Below are 20,102 nucleotides of genomic sequence, written 5' to 3' on the forward strand. Positions count from 1 at the left end.
TTCATTCTGGCACTCCTGGCACTCCAAAGCAACAAAGACGTAAAACCAAAAAAAGTGGTCTCAGAAAGGACTTTAAAAGGAAAACACAACAAAAATATTTACTTTTAAAGATTGATGAGGCTGCTTCATTACAGAACCCAAGATAGTGAAAATGAGGTATTGGACAAATAATAATTGGTTCTGTTGACTATATATTTATTTTGGCATGAAATAGTAAACATGGGCACAGTAATCACATTAATTAACCAAAACAGTATTTATTGTAAACACCTGTAAACACTTGGGTATGCTTATTATTGGTCAAAATTAGTATGTCTATCAATTTATAATCCTCAAAGACATATAAAAGATAAACTGTGATGGAAAGACCTGCTTTAACTATCTTACTTGGAGCCTGGTGTTAACTAGTCACGACACTGCAGTTATTTAATCTTTTCCAACAATTTGGGTTCATCTGGCGCTTTTACTGTGAAAAAAACACTTTCATTACTTCCGGACTTGCCTCATTTCTTCTTTCTTTCCTTTCTAGCTTGACTTTACTTTCACTCGGGAGGTCCCGTACACTTTTCATTGATGTTTGAACAGGGCGGGACTTCCGTTTTGACAGATTTTCCGTCTTAACCAATAAGAGTACAAAAAAGAGGCACTGGAGGACAGGGTAGCCAACCAGGAAACAACAGGGCGTGTCTTTACCTAACAAAGGATGTGAGTGTATTTGACACATTCAACCTGCTGCAGTTACGGTTTTTCCTCCGACCCTCATCTTTATGTGTAAATACATTCTAAATTATTAAATTATCTAATTATACACTGATAACGGTGTGGTAATTTGTTTGTGACAAGACAAGAAATTTAATTTTTAATCACATATAGCAACTGAAATAATCTTAGGACTCGTTGTCCGCAGACTTACAGCTGGTCCGTGTTTTGAACTAATGTTTGTGGTTTGAACCGAAACAGCTGCAGTTTTGACTCAGTGACAGGAAACAATAGTCGTTATCAACTTCCTGTGTGTTGGTTTAGTGGAAGCAGCACTGTCACACCCGGCCACTTGATCTGTCGTGTTAACTGTTAAAGAACCGTGTTTTGATGCAGTTTTTTCGCCGATGCTCTCATTCCCTGTGATGTCTGATCTATGTTTTCTGGTATGCCTGTAAACTCTCAGGCAACTGTTTCATTCAATCGCTGCATCCAAACCCTAATAAAATCGCATCATGTCCGAAGACATGCTGTTAAATGTGACTCCAAGATGGAAAGTGGGTCACTTAAAAGTGACCCTGAACCAGAATACACCAACTATAATACTTTTTAAAAATCACACACATAAAATGAGAGAGTAACCAAAGTTAAAAAGTTCAAATGAGTGTGCCCCACCTTTCACCCTACAGATAACTGTATGGATGCATGGAAGGACTTACCCTCCCATGCTGATTTTCAGCTCCCCCCACCCAAACACGCAAGAATATCAGGAAGCTGTACACTCTCAAAGTGCTGCATCACTGTGACCTCAACAGATTTTACACTCTTTTGTATAGTTCACATTTCATGCACTTATTATCTCTCTAAACTTTGGTAGGGGCTAAGTTCAGTTCAAGGAAACTTTAACAGACACATGGATCAAAGATACTGCCTGCTTTGTTTTTGTAAGTCTGTGTGAATTCTGCAGATGCTTTTTACTGTTTATTTTTCCTCTGCACTGAGCTTATCAGCTTGGTTGCATAGGAAAAACTTGTAGATAGCAGACAGAAGACAGCCAATGGAGGGAGGTGGCATTAGTGAGTAACGTTACTTTGCTACCTTGTAAATTTCCTTTCAATTCTTAAATTCCCAAGTATGTCATAGATATCTTTTAAATCAGGCATTAAGAAGGAATCCAAGATGCTAGAATGCTGGAATTTTAAAGGCATTTCAAATTGTCAAATGTCTTAGCTGTTCAATACTTACTCCTCAATAGGTCAACATTCCCAAGAACTACATCCACTAAAGGTGACTGTGTAAGGGAAGAAAACAAGACAAAAGCTGGGTATTGATGCCCAGCATATTAAAAAAAATGATTTTGATGCCTCCTGTCTTCACAGGGAAAATTCAACTAACATTTGGTAGGTGTCTTTTTCTTAATGCCTCACACCTGCTAAAACGCCAGATGTAAAGTTTTTGTACCATTACAAAACAAGTTATCTCATGTCTGGAAATATTTTTATTGACATGCAGGGTTCACAGTACATGTGTCCAGGCAGCTGGTTTGAATTTAGCTCATTGATGCAGTTCATCTGTGGAGCTGCTCCACCAGTAAGAGAGAGGAAGCTCAGAACACTGCTTTGTGTTGAACAATGAGATTCCTTCCTGAGCTGTAAACAGCATTTAAGCCAGCCATTCAATACCAGCTAATAGTGGATTATGATTTATTAATGTTTCATTGTTTTTTCATCCAAATAATCTGTCTATTTCACATAAAGTACCGTTTTTGTTTTTCAAACAATAAAATGGGGAAAAGCAATGAGGATGCAGTGACTAAATATGGTTGTATAAATATATTATTCAACAATAAAGTCATAAATAAAAAAAAATTCATAGCAAAATTAAAGCCGTGTATTCTGATGATGATGTCTTAGTGTTTGATTAAATAAATTTTTGCCAGTTTATATCATAAACACCCACAGGTTAAATAAATCTGTGGAAACAGCTATCCTCGCTCCATCAAAAGTTAGCAAAATCTGCTGAGCATCACCTCTATTTGCATATAAACAACAACAACAACAACACATACGCTAGAATGCTGTTTCAGTTCAGCATTCAATACAATCCACCCCTCACAACTCATCAGGGAACTGACAGACCTGGGCATCAGTTCCCTCATCTGCAAATGGTTACTGGACTTCCTGACCAACCGCCCCCAACATGTCCAGCTGGATAACCACTGCTCATCTCCAATCACAATGAACACCGGTGTACCGCAAGGCTGTGTGATGAGCCCTTTCCTCTACTCCCTCTTCACCCACGACTGCAGACATGCTGATGGTTCCAACACCATCATTAAGTTTGCAGATGACACCACGGTGATTGGCCTCATCAGTGACAACACAATACAATGATAACATGGACTGAACCACCACTCACAACCACTTGCACTTTATATAGCCTCTGTAGAAATTATCCACATATCTCACTTATCTTAACTGCACTACTGTATAGTTCTGTGTAAATAATCATTCTGTACATACGATAATTTTTAATCCTACAACTGTTTATAACTTGCATAGTCCCCATTTCTGTATAACTGTATATCTCAGATTTCTGTATAGTTTTTTTTATTTCAGATTTATATCCTGTTCATAGCCTGTACATAGCTTGTACTCACTACAGCCTGTACATACTTATAGTTATAGAACATTCACAACATACTTCATACCGTGTACATTATAACATACCATAATAGACCCATTCCTGTAATATACTTACATATCTATATTATTGCTAATATATATTGTAATATATCTATATCACTAAAGCACTTCTGGATGGATGCAAACTGCATTTCGTTGCCCTGTACCTGTGCATGTGCAATGACAATAAAGTTGAATTCTATTCTATTCTAAAACCAGAGCATAAATAGGCCATGCAGGAAACTGAATAAGAAGTTAAAAAAGCACATTGACCGTATGCAGTGTGTGCACATAGTTCCCAGTTATTGCATGACAACATTACAGCAACTATGGGAGGAGCTAAGCTGGCTAGCTTCACTGATTCTCATGAGAAAGCAAGTTATCTTATTTCCCAAATATCTTGTTAAAATCTCTTAAAGAAAAGTGTGACAGGTTTTATTTTTATTTTTTTATCTTTAAGCAACTAATACATCGACTAAGCCATCAAACAAAATTCTTGAGGATTTGCTATTTGCTTTTCTTATCATGCTTTTTGCTTTTTAAGCTGTAGAGGCTGGTGAGAAACAGTATTCCATTTCAGGTAGGGTGTCACCATACGAAATTACAATAAACTTCTTGAGTTCTTGACTTATACAATTGTATATATATATATATATATATGTATATATATATATATATGTGTATATATATATATATATATATATATATATATATATATATATGTGTGTGTGTGTGTGTGTGTGTGTGTGTGTGTGTGTGTATTGCTAGCATTTGTGACAACATAAACGGTTTGAAGATGTTAGAGCATTTTTTACATGAGTATTTTTTATAATAATAATAATAATAATAATAATAATAAAAAGAAAGTTTACAGAGTGACAAATTTAGGCATGAAATGATTAAGCTGTGTATTTCTCCCTGGTGTTTTAATGAGCTCTTTCTACACTGGACGCATTCATAATGAAGCAAAGCAAAGGAAATGCATTGGATTTTTTAAAATCTTTTCCTCCTGTGACCTAAGTTGTTGTTTGTGATGCATTTGTAATTTCTCCTACCGATTTGGGATTAGATGGACCTGATAAGTACCAAAGGTTAGCATTTCTTTCCAAGGTTTTTGTTTGTTTGTTTGTTTGTTTGTTTTAAAAATCATGGGGACAATTGTGTAACAAAGTATTAAACACTTCGTTGAGCAGAATGAAGGAGGAGGTGCAGAACAGCCTAAATGTAATGTCCCCATATGAGGACCCATGTTAAAAAAAAGTGTTTTCAGTCAGACTAAGATTGAATTTAGCACCAGTGCTTTTATTTTGTAAACTAAACATAAATTCAGTTTGTTCAAAATATGTGTGTATGATGCAACTTCTGGTTCTGGTATCTCTAGGCTGGTGTGGGAAAAGGACCAGCCGGTGACAGAGCTCTCTGAACTCTGGCAAGGTCAACCTTTGGGCATATATCAGGTGGCAGAGGCAGCCATAAACGTCTGTTTCTGGCCCAACGTTCACACTGTTGGTCATGATGAGGGGGCTGTTCGTGTTCGCTGCGCTGCTTGTGGCAGTTTTTGGCAAAGTGACATTTGAGGGGTAAGTGGACCTGTCGACTAAATCTAAGACTATCTACTAAGTAAAGACTAAAGTAAATCAGTGTTTTTGAGCAAACGTAGGCACTATCATCAGTTTCCTTAAGAAGAGTTATGAATTAGTCATGATTGAATTAATCAGTCATTAGCAATGCTTCTACTTCTTGGGTTTTGATATTGACCCAGGTGTCATCTATGTATCTGTAGCTGTGGCTAGCTGCTGTCCCTGTGAAAGACCAAGCGCTTTACTTTCAACCTTTTTTTACTTTCGGACACTCCCGATTGGAAAAAAAGAAAAGCTGCATCATACATTTTTTGATAAGGACACAAGGTTATGCATGTGTAGAGATCCAAAAACCAATATTTCAGCCTGCAAACTCACACAGATTGAAGTGTGGATCAGAGAACAGAATTCAGGTTTATGCTATCAGTCCCAGCAATGTGTGGAATGACAAACAGTTTTTTTCTCAAACTGAAAAATAGTTTATAGAGGAAACACTGGCAAGCAGTCTTTTATAACGTCCAACTTTATGAAGCTTAAGGCTTCTCACTTCCTGTTATTTAAAATAGTGCTGTATGTATGTAATTTATCCGACACCCCTCTGTTGCTACAGCATGAATAAAACCCTAAAATCTAAATTTTCTTGCAGTTTTACATAGTATATATACATAGTATGTGAAATAGCTAATATGCAGTGCCTAGAAAACCTGGACTGTTCCTGCATCCAGTTGATGCCTGCCGATGAGAACTGGTTGAGATACCTAAACTGATAACTCTGGTTTCACAATAAATGACTTTTTTCTGCACAAGCAAGATACGCTGAGTAGAAGGCTGTAAAACTTAGCTGTTTGCTGTTTGCAGGCACAAAGTGCTTCGAATTGTTCCCAAGGATGAAGTCCAGCTGTCTCTTATCAAGGATCTGGAGGAAATGATGGAGTTCGAGGTAATTTATCAGCCACTAAATGACATCACCAGCCACCACTGTTTAAAATAAACTTTAAAAAGAAGAAGAAAGAAGAAAACAAACAAAACCACAAATTTTTAAAAATGCCTTAATAGCTCTATTTTTATCTTTATAAGTTTTCTAAATTGAGTAGAAACTTCTTTTGTATGCTTTGGTTAATATATTTTTGTTCTTTCAGCTGGATTTTTGGAGGGGGGTGACTACTGTGTCTAATCCCGTGGATGTCAGAGTTCCCTTCCATGTCTTGAAGTCAGTCAAAGATTACCTTGAGACACAGAACATTGACTACTCCGCCATGATTGAAGACCTCCAGGTTGCTTATAAGATCAGAATACACCCTGGAGTTTTTTCTGTTAATAGTTTTGCTCAGTAACTCTAATAGTATGAAATCTATCATTGTACTGCAGATGATTCTGGATAAGGAGCAGAAGGAGATGGCTGCTGCTCGTGTACCTCAGGCCAAAAACACTGATAGTTTCGACTTCGCTAACTACCACACCCTTGAAGAGGTAAGTACACAAAACTCCTCTGGCTACTGTTATCCAGTGAATAGATTGTAGCCAACTGTGTATTTTCTTTCACTAACCCATGCAAAGCAGTAAGAAAAAGCAAATAAACTCTTTGAAAGTTTTTTCAAATGTGCTAAATTTGTAATAAAATATAGCATACAAATATAGCATACTGAGTGTCAGGATCCCTCAGCTGTGACATTTTTCTTTCTGATGCTTCACACACTATTACCAGTATCTCCTTTTGTCTGATTAAAAGCTATCATCTTTGGCTAAGCAGCTTAACCTGATGCTTCATTCTATGCAGTGTTTTTGCTAGCGAGTGGCATGACTGACAAGGAAGGGCAAGGAAATGGACTTGCATTTTTATAGCAATTCTCTGGTCTTAGAGACCACTGAGAGTATTTAAGATTACAAGCAGTGTTGGGACTAACGCGTTATTAAGTAACGCGTTACAGTAACTACGTTATTATTGTGGTAACGAGCACGGTAACTAGTTATTATGCTAAAACCGGGAACGCGTTACTCGTACTAGCACTTTTAAGCTTGATCAGCTGTTGTTAGAATTTATTTAATATTAATTTCTAGTATCAGCTGATGTTGGCTGGAGCCACAGCTGTAAACCTGTTGGTCATGATATCGGTTTGGATATGTGATGAGAGGGAAACATGAAGATGAAACCAGGAGATGTCCTTACTGAATCATCAGAGCTGTGATGGAGAAACAGGTTTACCTTTTAGTTAACATGAATGAGTTGAAGGGAAGTTATGAACTGTTTCTGAGAGACAAATAACACCAGGATCCTTTTCTAAGTATAGCTGACAGCTGGTAACTGTGCAGGGACGGGTCTAGCAAAGTGTTGCCAGGGGTCCATGTAGGGCATTAACAGGGAAAAGGGGGGCACAAAGAAATACTTTCTTATTCTCATTTAAAATGTCTCACTTTTAAAAAATAATTATCTGAGTCTTACAACAAACGATTGATAGATTGATACATATATACCATCAAAACAGTGTACATCACTGTCACAACAGTGTTTATTTTCATTCAAAGGCTTTAGGATTTTTCCTATAATCTAGTCAAAATGCCCGGGACGATTTTTTTGTCCCAGTCCAGCCCTGTAAGCAGCTCATCTGCAGTCTGGTGTTACCTACATCTTCCTATTCAGAAGGCAGAATTTCCGAGTTCTGAGTACAATCGAAAGCACCACGACTGCAGTTTTTGTGTTGGATGTAAAAAGCAGGCCAGGATAGAATCAGGTGTGGGATTTCTCTCGTGGAAATGTGCACATTATTTTTTTCTTTCTATTGGTAGGTGGCACAGTGCAGTTGTGGCAAGTAAGCAAGCTAGAAGACTGGCAATTTTGCTGGGTATCCAGTTACGGAAGCAACACATTAACAAGAGAATTCTGAGTAAAACCAAAGTTACTTTCCCTAGTAACTAGTTACTCTGAAAGTAACGAGTAACTTGAAGTAACTGAGTTACTTTTGATAGAAGTAACTAGTAATGTAACTAAGTTACTAATTTAAAGTAACTTACCCAACACTGATTACAAGCCACATTTAACCATGCATTAATACAATGCCTTATACATTTTAAGAACCATTGTACCTCTCATTCATGGCCAATTTAGAATCATCAATTTACCTAACATATAGAGAGCATATCGAGAATATCTATAGGGAGGCCGTGCAAACACCCCAGTTGGGGTTCAAAGCAAGAACCTTATTGCTGTGCAGCGACAGTACTAACTACTGCACCAATCACTATGGGAGGAACTTACTTGTACTCTATCTGTTCATGTGAACAATGTCAATTACATTTTTGAAGCACAACAAAGGACATTTATTTCTAAAAGTATGGGGCCATGTACAGTGTGTAATGTGCCAACACTGGAAACTTGGTGCTCAATATTTCAGTGACATTTAAACTGAATGTTAATAGCAATCCTAGCATTTAGCATTTCCCTATTGATCTACATCATGTTGCAATCCCCATGACATTTGAGGCCAGACAGTGGTACAGAATCATGTCGCACTCAACTGATGCTTATGCATTATTGTGTCTTTCATTCAGATCTACAGCTTCCAGGACATGCTGGTGGCTGAGAATCCCAACTTTGTCAGCAAGATAGTGATTGGGCAGAGCTACGAAGGCCGTCCTCTTAATGTGCTCAAGGTAAAAAACAAACAAACAAGCAAAACTACAACTGCACAATAGAGCTGAACGAACATTAAAATAAAAAAAAAAGACAAAACCTCCTATACTCTTCTGGCAAGAGTTTTCACCCTCATGCTGCTCTTCATTTTTTATTTGTAATGAAGTTTGCTACTTTCCTTTCCTGTCTTGTAGTTCAGCACTGGTGGAACCAACCGTCCTGCCATCTGGATCGACACTGGAATCCACTCCAGAGAGTGGGTCACTCAGGCCAGCGGGCTATGGTTTGCTAAGAAGGTGGGTTTTTTAGTTTTTTTTTTCATTTTCTTTAATAATATTATTAACATTTGTTGCTTTTGTCTGTGTCTCTGCCACTTCTCACAACTTACAGGTTGCACTGAATATTGTGTCCTCTGCTTTCCTGTCATTAGATTGTGACTGATTATGGAACGGATCCCGCCCTCACTGCAATCCTCAGTCAAATGGACATCTTCCTGGAGATTGCCACCAACCCTGATGGATACGCCTTCACCCACAGCAGTGTGAGTCTTTCATACTGTCTACTGTCTGATTTGTTTTAGAGTAATTTGCTGTACAACCAAATGTCTGTTTATAACCTTCATTTTACTTTTAAACATTTTTTTCAGGGCTTATCCCAATTAGCTTAAGCTGACAAGATGATACAGATGAATTAGTAATGGTGTATTTAGTCGGTTTTGCACAATGAATTAAATTTTGAGAGTCATATAGAATAAAATATCTTTCTTCAAGCAAAGACTAACATTACTGTTTCAGAATCGTATGTGGCGTAAGACCAGGAAGCCCAATCCTGGTTCTTCTTGTGTGGGAGTTGATCCCAATAGGAACTGGGATGCTGGTTTTGGAGGTAATATTTTCCCCTGCCATTCACTTGTATTTAAAGCCACTAACAGCCACTGTATGAGGTAATAATGATCATATGTGTGTGTGTGTGTGTGTGTGTGTGTGTGTGTGTGTGTGTGTGTGTGTGTGTGTGTGTGTGTGTGTGTGTATTGCTTATGTCAGGGGTGCCCAATCCCGGTCCTCGAGAGCTACTATCCTGCAGCTTTTAGATGCATCCCTACTCCAACACAGCTGAATCAAATGGTTTGATCTCTTCAGCATGCCATCATGTTTGGCAAAGGCCTGATAACAAGCCATTCATTTGATTCAGGTGTGTGGGAACAAGGATGCATCTAAAAGCTGCAGGACGGTAGCTCTCGAGGACCGGGATTGGGCACCCCTGGCTTATGTCTTTCATATTTTTACATTCTAATGCTTTACCACAGTGTCTGTTTGTCTGGTTTTCTTTATATTAATAAATAGAACCTGGTGCCAGCAGCAGCCCCTGCTCAGAAACCTATCGTGGACCCAGTGCACACTCTGAGTCTGAGGTCAAGTCTATTGTGGACTTCGTGAAGTCTCATGGCAACATCAAGGCCTTCATCTCCATCCATTCCTACTCTCAGATGCTCATGTATCCCTATGGCTACAAAAGCACTCCTGCCAATGACGCGGCAGAACTGGTATAAAAAAGATCTTTCTGATTTAATTTCTTTCTTTAGAATTCTTATTTTTATGATAGTTCTTATATCTTCTTTGGGCTCTGTCAAAAGTCCTTATTAAAAAGTATGATAATATTCTTTCTACAGCACAAGGTGGCTCAAAAGGCCATCAGTGATCTAACCTCCCTGTATGGTACCAAATACACATACGGCAGCATCATTGACACTATCTGTAAGTTTAAACAACACTACTTACCAGTACAGACTTCTTTTACATTATTTTGCCTAATAATGACCAGATATATGAATATTTCTCTTCTTTTCCTATAACTTTAATTTCTTCAAATGCAAATATAGTGGTATTAAATAGTGTATACAAAAAAAGTTGTGGCAGGGATCTCAAACTTGCTTTAAATTGTAGCCATTTGTATAAAAGTAAAACGACACAGGTCTGTACTTCAGACAGTTTTTTGGTGTTTATGAACCAACCAACCACCACTCATGCATAAGTATAAACTGTGCTAAAATTAAATGTACAAATGGTGCAAGGTTTTTTTTTTATGTATTTAAACATTATTGCCTTGAAATTAAAAGCTTTTTCAGGATCTCCATTTTTTTCTTTCTTTCTTTTTTTTTACAGTACCGTTTCATTGTTTTAACAATGCCTATTTTAATTTTAGACCAAGCCAGTGGTAACACCATTGACTGGACCTACGAACAGGGCATCAAGTACTCGTACACCTTTGAGCTGAGGGATGAGGGTCGCTATGGCTTCCTCCTTCCTGCATCTCAGATCATCCCCAACGCTCAGGAGACTTGGCTGGCTCTGATGTCCATCATGGATCACACCTCCAAGAACCCATACTGATCTGTGTGCGTGTATAAAAGTGGAAATCCTACATTTGGGAAATGTGCCCCCTTTTTTCCATCCTAAGAGTAATTCAAACCCATCACGATCGAGGGCTGTTCAAACTTTCTCAAAACCACAAGACAAATAAACACAATCCAAAATCAAAGCTGAATTTCTTTGTGATCCTGCTTGCACTGTAGCACATTCAGGCCTCAGGAGTGTCCCTACACTGTGTGCTGGGTTGCGTGCTTCTTTTATTATTTTTCTCAATGTAATGTGACTTTTCAGACGTTGCAAAGCGTAGCTGCAGCATCATTGCCAGCTGCTCAGCATACTGTATCGCCTTGGTCCCAGGGCACTACTGCATAAATAGGAGAGGCAGAATTAGAAAACATATCCCACCTGTGCCAGCCAGGCTCTCCACAGCCCCCCGAACCTTCCACTCCACCTCTCCCTCTGCAGCTGAGACACCACCACACACCACCATCCAACCCATGTATTTCATGCACTTTATGCCACTCACCCAAAACTGCAGCGCCACCGTGATCATTGCAAAAAGGAAGATGAAACATTAGACATATACAGGAACTTTTGTGGTCAGCAGTTTATTTACATTTTGAGCTCCAGACAAAATATTTTCAAATTCGGAACTACGAAAACTGTTGCTTTTTTTATGGCAGGCCCGTGAATGCCGTCTGTTAATATATTCTGACAGATGAAAGAAAGCATTTAAATACATTTATCCCCCTGATAAATTCTATTAAAGCAACAACAATAATAATAAAACATGTAACAAAAATCTATTGATTGAGTTGCAAATTGTTCCACATGTCAATGCAATGAAGAGGCCTTTAAAAAGAATGCAGATCTTTCTGTTAATTATTTAGTTAATCGTATAGCTAGATAGCTTTCTACTGAAAAAGCTTATCTTGGGGTCAAGCTTGTCAGATATGACAAGATATGTCAGATATTTTTTTTTAGATGTACATATGAGCAATTTCAGGATGCTGATTAATGATCAATTTATCCACAGATTAATCAATAATGATGGACTTCCACATAATCCATGTAGTACGTCACAAGCTGTCTGTAAAAAAATAAAATGAAAAAAGCAAAAGAGTAATCTTCCCTTTTTTTCAAACTGGTCAGAACTTCACTGTGTCAAAATCCATGATGCAATCGTTCTTGTGAGTCAGCCAAAGATAAACATGTATAACCATGAACTTCAACAAGGCTGTGGCTTGATCACATGACTCTGCACACTTAAAAAGATGGTGTTAAACCCTGAACTGGTCGCACAATGCTGGCCACGATGAGGAAGCTCCTCGCATTCGCTGTGCTCTTTGTGGCTGTTCTTGGAAAAGAAACGTTTAATGGGTAAGTGGGCCAGCCCGAACCTCTCGCTGCTGTTGGAGTAGGGTGAAAGTCAGCTGTATACATGGGAATGTGTAAAAGCTGTGAGCATTAGAAGTAAAGTAAGGATGTGTTAAAAAATAATGACAGCAGCATTTTTGATTTAAACCACCCTGACTAGTCACTGCATTTAAAACAGCAACATATCTCCTGGGTGCACTTGTGCAATTTTTGCGTTTGAAAACTTTAATAGAGTACTGTCGCTATATTATATGTATATTTGTACATTTAATTATTTAAAGTGTAATGCTTCCCCTTTGATAACCTAATGCAATCAGCTGAACACTGGGAAGTCATGAATTCCCATTCAAAGCAGAATAGTTTTATTTAAAGAGCACCTTTCATAGAAAATGGCAGCTTGAAAGAGCCTAGGACATTGGAAAACACTAACAACAACAACAACAACAAACGACAAACGACAATTTCTCACAGTTCAACTTTTGAAGAAGCAGCACCCACCAAGCTTGAGAAACCATTATTTCACCCTCTCTGTACCAATTTCTTAGCAAATGCTTGAGTTGAGTAAAAAACAGTAAAACAGTGTGGTTCTCTTTTTGCAGGCATCAGGTCCTTCGACTCGTTCCAAAGAGTGATGGCCATCTGTCTCTCATCAAGGACCTGCACAACATGATAGAGCAGGAGGTTATTTATCACCCATGACATCACTGTCAAGACAAATCTAAAAAAAATTTAAATAGAAAGAACAGATTCAGTTATGTCACATGACACGCCATTTTTTTTATGCCGAACCTTTTTTTCTAATAAACTGATTGCAATTCAACTCAGTTTGGGGAATAATGACTGTTTGTTCTTTTAGCTTGACATCTGGAGGGAAGTGAGTGATGTGGGCTTTCCTGTGGATATCAGAGTTCCAGTACATCAATTAAAGATGGTCAAACGTTACCTGAAAGCCTACGATATACAGTTCTCCACCATGATTAAAGACTTGCAGGTAGCGTATGACACCTGGAATCAACCTGGACTGACTCATGCACCTGGATTTGAGATTGAGAGTACCTCTCTGATAGAGGTCATATAACTGTGCTACTGTCCTGCAGGTGTTGCTGGATGAGGAGCAAAAAGCAATGGAGTCTGCTTTAGCCCATGTCCCTGAGCCCAGAAACACTGATAACTTTGACTTTTCTAGCTACCACAACCTCAGTGAGGTCAGCAAACACTTTTCCTTTTCATAAGTAAAAAGTAAAAGGATAATTACAAATATTTTGAGACAGCAACTTTTTAAAAATAATTTTGACCTTAGTCTTGGCACTAAAGGTGATGAGTATTGTTTTTTTTTTCTTGGTTATATACAATAACATATGCAATATATTCTTATATGTCTGAGAATAGCAGGTATTGGAGCCCAGTGATTTTTGAAAAGGTGACGTTAACTGCTTATTATTGTTGTATGATTTTTTCAGACTTGCAAATAACTTTGTTACTCACTTATGTTTACCATATTTTTCTCAACATATACACTATATGGACAAAAATGTTTGGCCATTTCGCTCAATAGTTGAATTCAGGCGTTTTCATTCCAACTGTCACCAGCAGTGTTGGTCAAGTTACTTGAAAAAAGTAATCAGTAACTAATTACTGATTACTTCCCCCAAAAAGTAATCCCGTGACTTTACTGATTACTTATTTTCAAAAGTAATTAATTACTTAGTTACTTAGTTACTTTTTAAAAACACGATTTACAACCTGAAGAGGTGATAAAGCGATAGATCTTTCAGCCCAATTCTACTTTTTCTACATAATCCATCATACAAAATGTAATCAAATGGAAAGGTCCCCTTTTAAAAGTTGTTTTATTAGTTTTAATCTTTAAAAAAATTGTTATTATATGCAACATTCTGACTTGAATAAATTAGTTTAACATTTAAACCTATTTTCTGCACATTCCAGCACATAAAATAAAATATGTTTTGTGTTTACACTCTTTCAAATAGATGCAAGTAAAACACAGCAGAAAATAAATAACATCAAAGACTCAGCGGTCCTTTTGCTCTATTTTCACCTGTATAGCAGGAGTAGGGTAGGCGGAGGTTTACCCTGGTGCAGGTGTGCTGCAGCGATCAGTGGAAGAATCTGCGAGTTTCTCTGTGAATTTCCCATTACCTCTTAGCGCACTCGGTGCTTGCTCGGAAGTTTAGGGGTTTTTTTGCTGTAAAAAGAAGTTTTCTTCCCACGCACAACGGACACTAATGTTTTTGTCACTTTTTATGGAATCAAACTCAAAGTAAGGTCAGTACTTTCACGCTTTAAACGCACGGCATGCTCATACTCTCTCCCGCACTCGATATATTATCCATTGTTGATCTGCACACAGCTGTTGTCACCAATGTCGCACTCGCTTACGTCACTGTCATGAGACGTTCTTGCAAAAAAAAATCACGGTTTTAGTAACGCAGTGTTCCTACAGGAAAGTAACGGTAATCTAATTACCGTTTTTGCAATAGTAATCCCTTACTTTACTTGTTACTTGAAAAAAGTAATCGGATTACAGTAATGCGTTACTGCCCATCTCTGGTCACCAGTGTATTAAATCAAGTGCCTAGCTGTGCAGTCTGCCTTTAAAACATTTGTGAGTTTGTAAAATGTCTTTCCTCCTAGATATTCTCTGTTGTGATAAGTGATAATATTGTAAAGAGGAAGCATTTAGGACCCATAGCAACTCAGCCACAAAGTGAAAGACCACATAAAGTCACAGAGTGGAGTCTCTGAGTGCTGAGCTATGTACAGCGGTCCCTCGCTACAACGCGGTTCACTTTTCGCGGCCTCGCTGTTTCGCAGATTTTTTGTGCAATTTTGCATGCTTTTGTTTTTGTTTTGTTTTTACAGTGCATTGTGTTCTGCGTCCTGATCGGCTGTAGACCATTGTCAATCAATCTCCGTGCCGTGTCTCCTGTACAGTACAGAATGCGTTCAGCTTGTCAGATTTGCATAAATCTTCGATCGCTAGCAGTGTGACTGAAGTGCTGTACTGTATGTTTGTAAGTTTTCTCCCCAACAAACATAACACTGTCGACGAAACATTTTGCACGGCCAAAGGCACCTGCGGTAGCACCCAAAAGACAGAGGAAGATGCTAACCATCGCACAAAAAGTTGGACTTATGAACATGCTAAAGGAAGGACCATAAGGCACACCGGATTATAAGGCCAATTAAGCGAAACCAAACAGTCAGATAAGTCAAACTTTACTCAACTCATTCTTCTTGCGTCCTCTACTTCCGTACCATTGACTCATTAATACTGAATTCTCTCGCAGCTGCTCTATTCCCATGTTCTGGACCTGGAAACAGGGTTTGATCTTTGGTTTCATTCTATAATACTGGACTTATTTTTCTATGAAGGTTCGAACTTTGAGAGTGTTTAAACAGGAGAGAAAAGTGTGAAAATGTTCACGCCTGTCTGAGAAAAGTGTATAAAGTGTCTAGTGACATCTAATAAATGTAAAAAATAAAATGAAATAATAATAATGATAAAGTTGGCTACTTCGCGGGTTTCACCTATCATTCACGGGTCATTTTAGAACGTATCTCCCGCGATAAACAAGGGACCACTGTATAACAATTACCTGGTGCTTATCTATTAAGACTTCACTTGTCTTTCAGATCTACTCCTTTCAGGACATGCTGGTGGCTGAGAACCCCAACTTGGTGAGCAAGATAGTGATTGGTCAGAGCTATGAGGACCGTCCCCTTAATGTGCTCAAGGTAAACCTGCTATTGAAAAAGAACTGAATGAATATCATGGCAATGAATGCATGCTCTTTAAAAAGAACAAACACCCTGTTATTACAACAAGTACCTTTAAATTTATTAGCCTTTAGAAATGGATGGATTATTATTGTAGGGCATTTACCTTATAATATAAAGCGCCTTGAGGTTGCTGTCGATGTTTTTTGGCAGTATATAAATATAAATGGAATTGAACTGAATTGAATGGCTAGCTGGGTGCATGGATGGATGGACGGACCTCATGCTTTCCTTTCCCATGTTTTAGTTCAGCACTGGTGGAACCAACCGCCCTGCCATCTGGATTGATACTGGAATCCACTCAAGAGAATGGGTCACCCAGGCCAGCGGACTATGGTTTGCCCAGAAGGTGTTTTGGCAGTCTGGCTATTAGCATCAATACTTTTTTTGTTGTTGTTTGATCTTCTCTGTCTCTTCAAATTCCAATAGCTAACTGATTACACTCAAAATTGTGTCCTTTTGATTTTTATTGTTAGATTGTGACTGATTTTGGACGTGACCCTAAACTCACCGCAGTCCTCAATCAGATGGACATCTTTCTGGAGATTGTGACCAACCCTGATGGCTACGCCTTCACCCACACCAATGTGAGTCTGTCATAGTTAGACTTTTCACATCATAGTTTCATTTTCAGGGACTGACATGAATTTGTTACATTTTTACAATATTATCTTCTATAAAAAAATAATAATTAGAAGAAACAAACAAACAAACAAAAACTAGCTGTTTAAACCCTGTAAAGTCCAGGACATCACAATGATTCTAACCCTAACTCTGTACTATCAGAAGGTGTAATATCCTATATATTTGTACAATCGCAGTGAGAGCTTGGTCTGTATTGACAGTAATACAGCAATAATTTAAAAAAAACAACAATTCCTGGCCGATATTGGACACCAGCACTGCTGTCCTCTGTCACAGTTTTTGTTCACAATTTATATGGACAGTTTAACTATCTTGGGGTCTTATGATGTGGGGTGAAACGGGAGGTTTACATACGAACTGGTGCAATCTGTTGTGGTGAAGAAGGAGCTGAGCTTAAAAATGAGGCTGCCACTCTATGTTTCCACCGTGGGCAGATTTATCTTAGTGATAGGCTGAGAAGCTCAGTCATTCACGAGGGGCTCAGCTACTGTGTTACCTGTCACATATACAGGATTTAGAATTTGCAGTTAAACAAATGAACATGTCTTTGGGTGGAAACTGGAGCAGAAACCAGCAAAAGTTGAAAATTGAGATCATACAAATTCCACACAGCATTGCCCGTAAAGTTCACACAAGGAATGTCCTTGGTGCACTCTAAAAACTAAAACTGACATTTACTTAAAATTTTTGAGGCAACACTTTTGCACTTAAAAATATTGAGTAGTTTCGAAACCAGTCAAATCTGTTCAATATACTTGATCAATTGAATATAACTAAAGCTTAAACATGTTAAGTTGAAATGAATAATTGTAGTTGTTACACAAACATGAAAAAATTGAGTAAATAACACTGACATGCTTGGTCAAAGTAACTGAAATAGAGATGGTCAGTTAATCCGAAATTTTGTTCCATTTACTTAATATTGTAAACTGAACGTAATTAAAATTGTACTTAATATTAAATATGGTAAATGGCCTGTATTTGTATAGCGCTTTACTTAGTCCCTATGGACCCCAAAGCACTTTACACTACATTCAGTCATTCACACTGAAGGTGTGTGTGAATCATTCAGTCATTCACACTGAATGTGTGTGTGAATCATTCAGTCATTCACACACACATTCACACACTGGTGATGGCAAGCTACATTGCAGCTACAGCTGCCTTGGGCACACTGACAGAGGCGAGGCTGCCGGACAGTGGCGCCACCAGGCCCTCTGACCACCACCAGTAGGCAACCAGTAGGCGACCGAGACTGTCGGTGCCGGGGCTTGAACCGGCAACCTTCCTATTACAAGATGAACTGCCAACCTTTGAGCCTCGATCTCTTGAGGACTCTTGATCACCCCCTAACTTTCAAATATGAATGTTATTGTATTTCACTGGTAGTCTAAGTCTAAAAAAACCAAACAACCTAATATGTAGTTGTGTTTTTCATAATACATGTATGAAAAATGACCACATGTTAAACATTTTTCCAAATGAAAATGTAATTTTCATAAACATGGCAATAACTTGAAATAAACAAGCACTAAAAAGACAAGAGCCTTTTCCCTTTTAGCTCAAAACCTTACATACTTGAAGGATAAATGGCAAACCAGGAGAGCAAACACAAAAGCTCAGAGTATTTAAAAAACAAAATGAACAAAACAATGAAAAAGGCTCATGGTACTCAATTACTCTACGATATCGTGTTTTACTTACACTTTTCAGTTGTAGTTGCTGACAATAAATAATATTGATTTGAATAATTAATGATTTTGGTACAAGATACTGATGAGTATAGATACCTATTTCTTTTGATTCAATTTTAAACAAAAATATTAAGTACATGCAAAGAAGGTATTCTGTGAACCACATGCTGAATTTTTGACTGAGATAAATGTAAATGAATACCTTAATTTAACACAAACATATAAGTTAACATTTTAGACATTTATTTCAACTTATCAAACTCAAATAATTACTAAAAGAATATTCATAGATTTTATCAGGCTCATCTAACTTATACTGTATTTATAGTGATATTTACTAAGCCTCTGAATTACTTTTTAGAGTGTGTGAGGCAACAGTCTTAACCACTGCACCATAGTAGTTGATGACTGAATGGATAATGGATGTGTTTATTTAAAGTTAAATCAAAGCTTAACGTAAATATACCTAACAATTAAACTAATAACCCACACATATTGGGATGCTTTGATGTTTCCAGTCCCGTATGTGGCGTAAGACCAGAAAACCTAATCCCGGGTCCCTTTGTGTTGGTGTTGATCCCAACAGGAACTGGAAAGCTGGTTTTGGAGGTATATCTTTTATCTAAATATGCATGTATTCATGTTTTCATGTAACAGGTTATTGCAGTTTTACTTTTACTGTGAATACATTTTAGAGCGAGGCATTCCTGACTTCCTCAGTATTGTTCTTCAAAAAATTTGAACTTTAGTAACATCACCTTTTTTCCAGCCTCAAGATGGAAATAAATCAATACATTAGTAAAACCCCACAGACAAAGAGAAAGTGACTTTAAAAAGTATTTCTTAGTTTTGTCTTTCTTGTCTTTTTGTACAAATTATCAGCAAATACACACAAATAATGAAGTATTGTAAATAATAGAGTACTAGTAAATGTTTGGACAATGCATATAATTTTTTCTTTATTTTGATTAACAACAATGTCTTTGCAGCAAATTACAACATATAGTTCAGTATGTACTACAGTACTGTGCAATTCATTCTTCATATTTTTGTAGGAAAGTGGGAAATAGGTGCAGTGATTTATTGAACACACACTATGCGGACATACAGTATATATGGTAAAAACAACTTAAAGATTAATATTTGGTATGACTGCCATCACTGTTTAACACAGTATGACATTTCTTAGCCAAAGTTTCTTGTAATTTCTTTAAGTGGTCTTGAGGAATAGTTCCTGCTTCTATTTTTTAATGGGTTTTCAATATACCTTTCCAATTTGACCATTTCTGCTGAGATTTTAATGAATTATGAACTGAAAGGTCAAGTGCATCTCTCATGTCCTATGTCAGGTCTTTGCTTGATTTCTTCCTGTTTCAGATATTGTTCATCAGATTTTTTTAAATATATATATATATATATATATATATATATATATATATATATATATACATATATATATATATATATATATATATATATATATATATATCACCCAGCACGCCCCCGCGGGCGGTTCATCCTTCAAGCTCGGGTCCTCTACCAGAGGCCTGGGAGCTTGAGGGTCCTGCGCAGTATCTTAGCTGTTCCCAGGACTGCGCTCTTCTGGACAGAGATCTCCGATGTTG

The 20,102-nt window shown here is 37.6% G+C and overlaps 2 protein-coding genes across 3 annotated transcripts in view; both read left to right on the forward strand.

Moving 5' to 3' along the window:
* Positions 1–696: 696 nt before the first annotated feature.
* Positions 697–11,129, forward strand: cpa5 (carboxypeptidase A5). 2 transcript variants are annotated; one of them, XM_080304564.1, is made up of 12 exons: positions 697–771; positions 4,765–4,963; positions 5,822–5,903; positions 6,103–6,237; positions 6,332–6,433; positions 8,510–8,611; positions 8,786–8,887; positions 9,022–9,132; positions 9,386–9,476; positions 9,935–10,134; positions 10,261–10,345; positions 10,794–11,129. In XM_080304564.1, the coding sequence occupies exons 2-12, from the start codon at positions 4,896–4,898 to the stop codon at positions 10,979–10,981; spliced, it is 1,266 nt and encodes a 421-aa protein (XP_080160690.1). In that variant the 5' UTR covers positions 697–771; positions 4,765–4,895; the 3' UTR covers positions 10,982–11,129. The 2 variants fall into 2 exon arrangements, with proteins under 2 accessions (XP_080160690.1, XP_026030490.1); XM_026174705.2 differs by lacking the exon at positions 697–771 and adding an exon at positions 3,704–3,963.
* Positions 11,130–12,143: 1,014 nt separating this feature from the next.
* LOC113026200 (carboxypeptidase A1-like) overlaps positions 12,144–20,102 on the forward strand; it is a 14,137-nt gene continuing 6,178 nt past the window's right edge. The window contains exons 1-8 of the mRNA XM_026174704.2: positions 12,144–12,340; positions 12,937–13,018; positions 13,194–13,328; positions 13,435–13,542; positions 15,995–16,096; positions 16,386–16,487; positions 16,615–16,725; positions 18,996–19,086. Coding sequence (XP_026030489.1) covers positions 12,264–12,340; positions 12,937–13,018; positions 13,194–13,328; positions 13,435–13,542; positions 15,995–16,096; positions 16,386–16,487; positions 16,615–16,725; positions 18,996–19,086 — 808 coding nt within the window. The 5' untranslated portion in view covers positions 12,144–12,263. The remainder of the gene's footprint in view (positions 12,341–12,936; positions 13,019–13,193; positions 13,329–13,434; positions 13,543–15,994; positions 16,097–16,385; positions 16,488–16,614; positions 16,726–18,995; positions 19,087–20,102) is intronic.

The sequence above is a fragment of the Astatotilapia calliptera genome, chromosome 7, assembly GCF_964374335.1.
Source record: "Astatotilapia calliptera chromosome 7, fAstCal68.1, whole genome shotgun sequence".
NCBI classification, from domain to species: Eukaryota; Metazoa; Chordata; class Actinopteri; order Cichliformes; family Cichlidae; genus Astatotilapia; species Astatotilapia calliptera.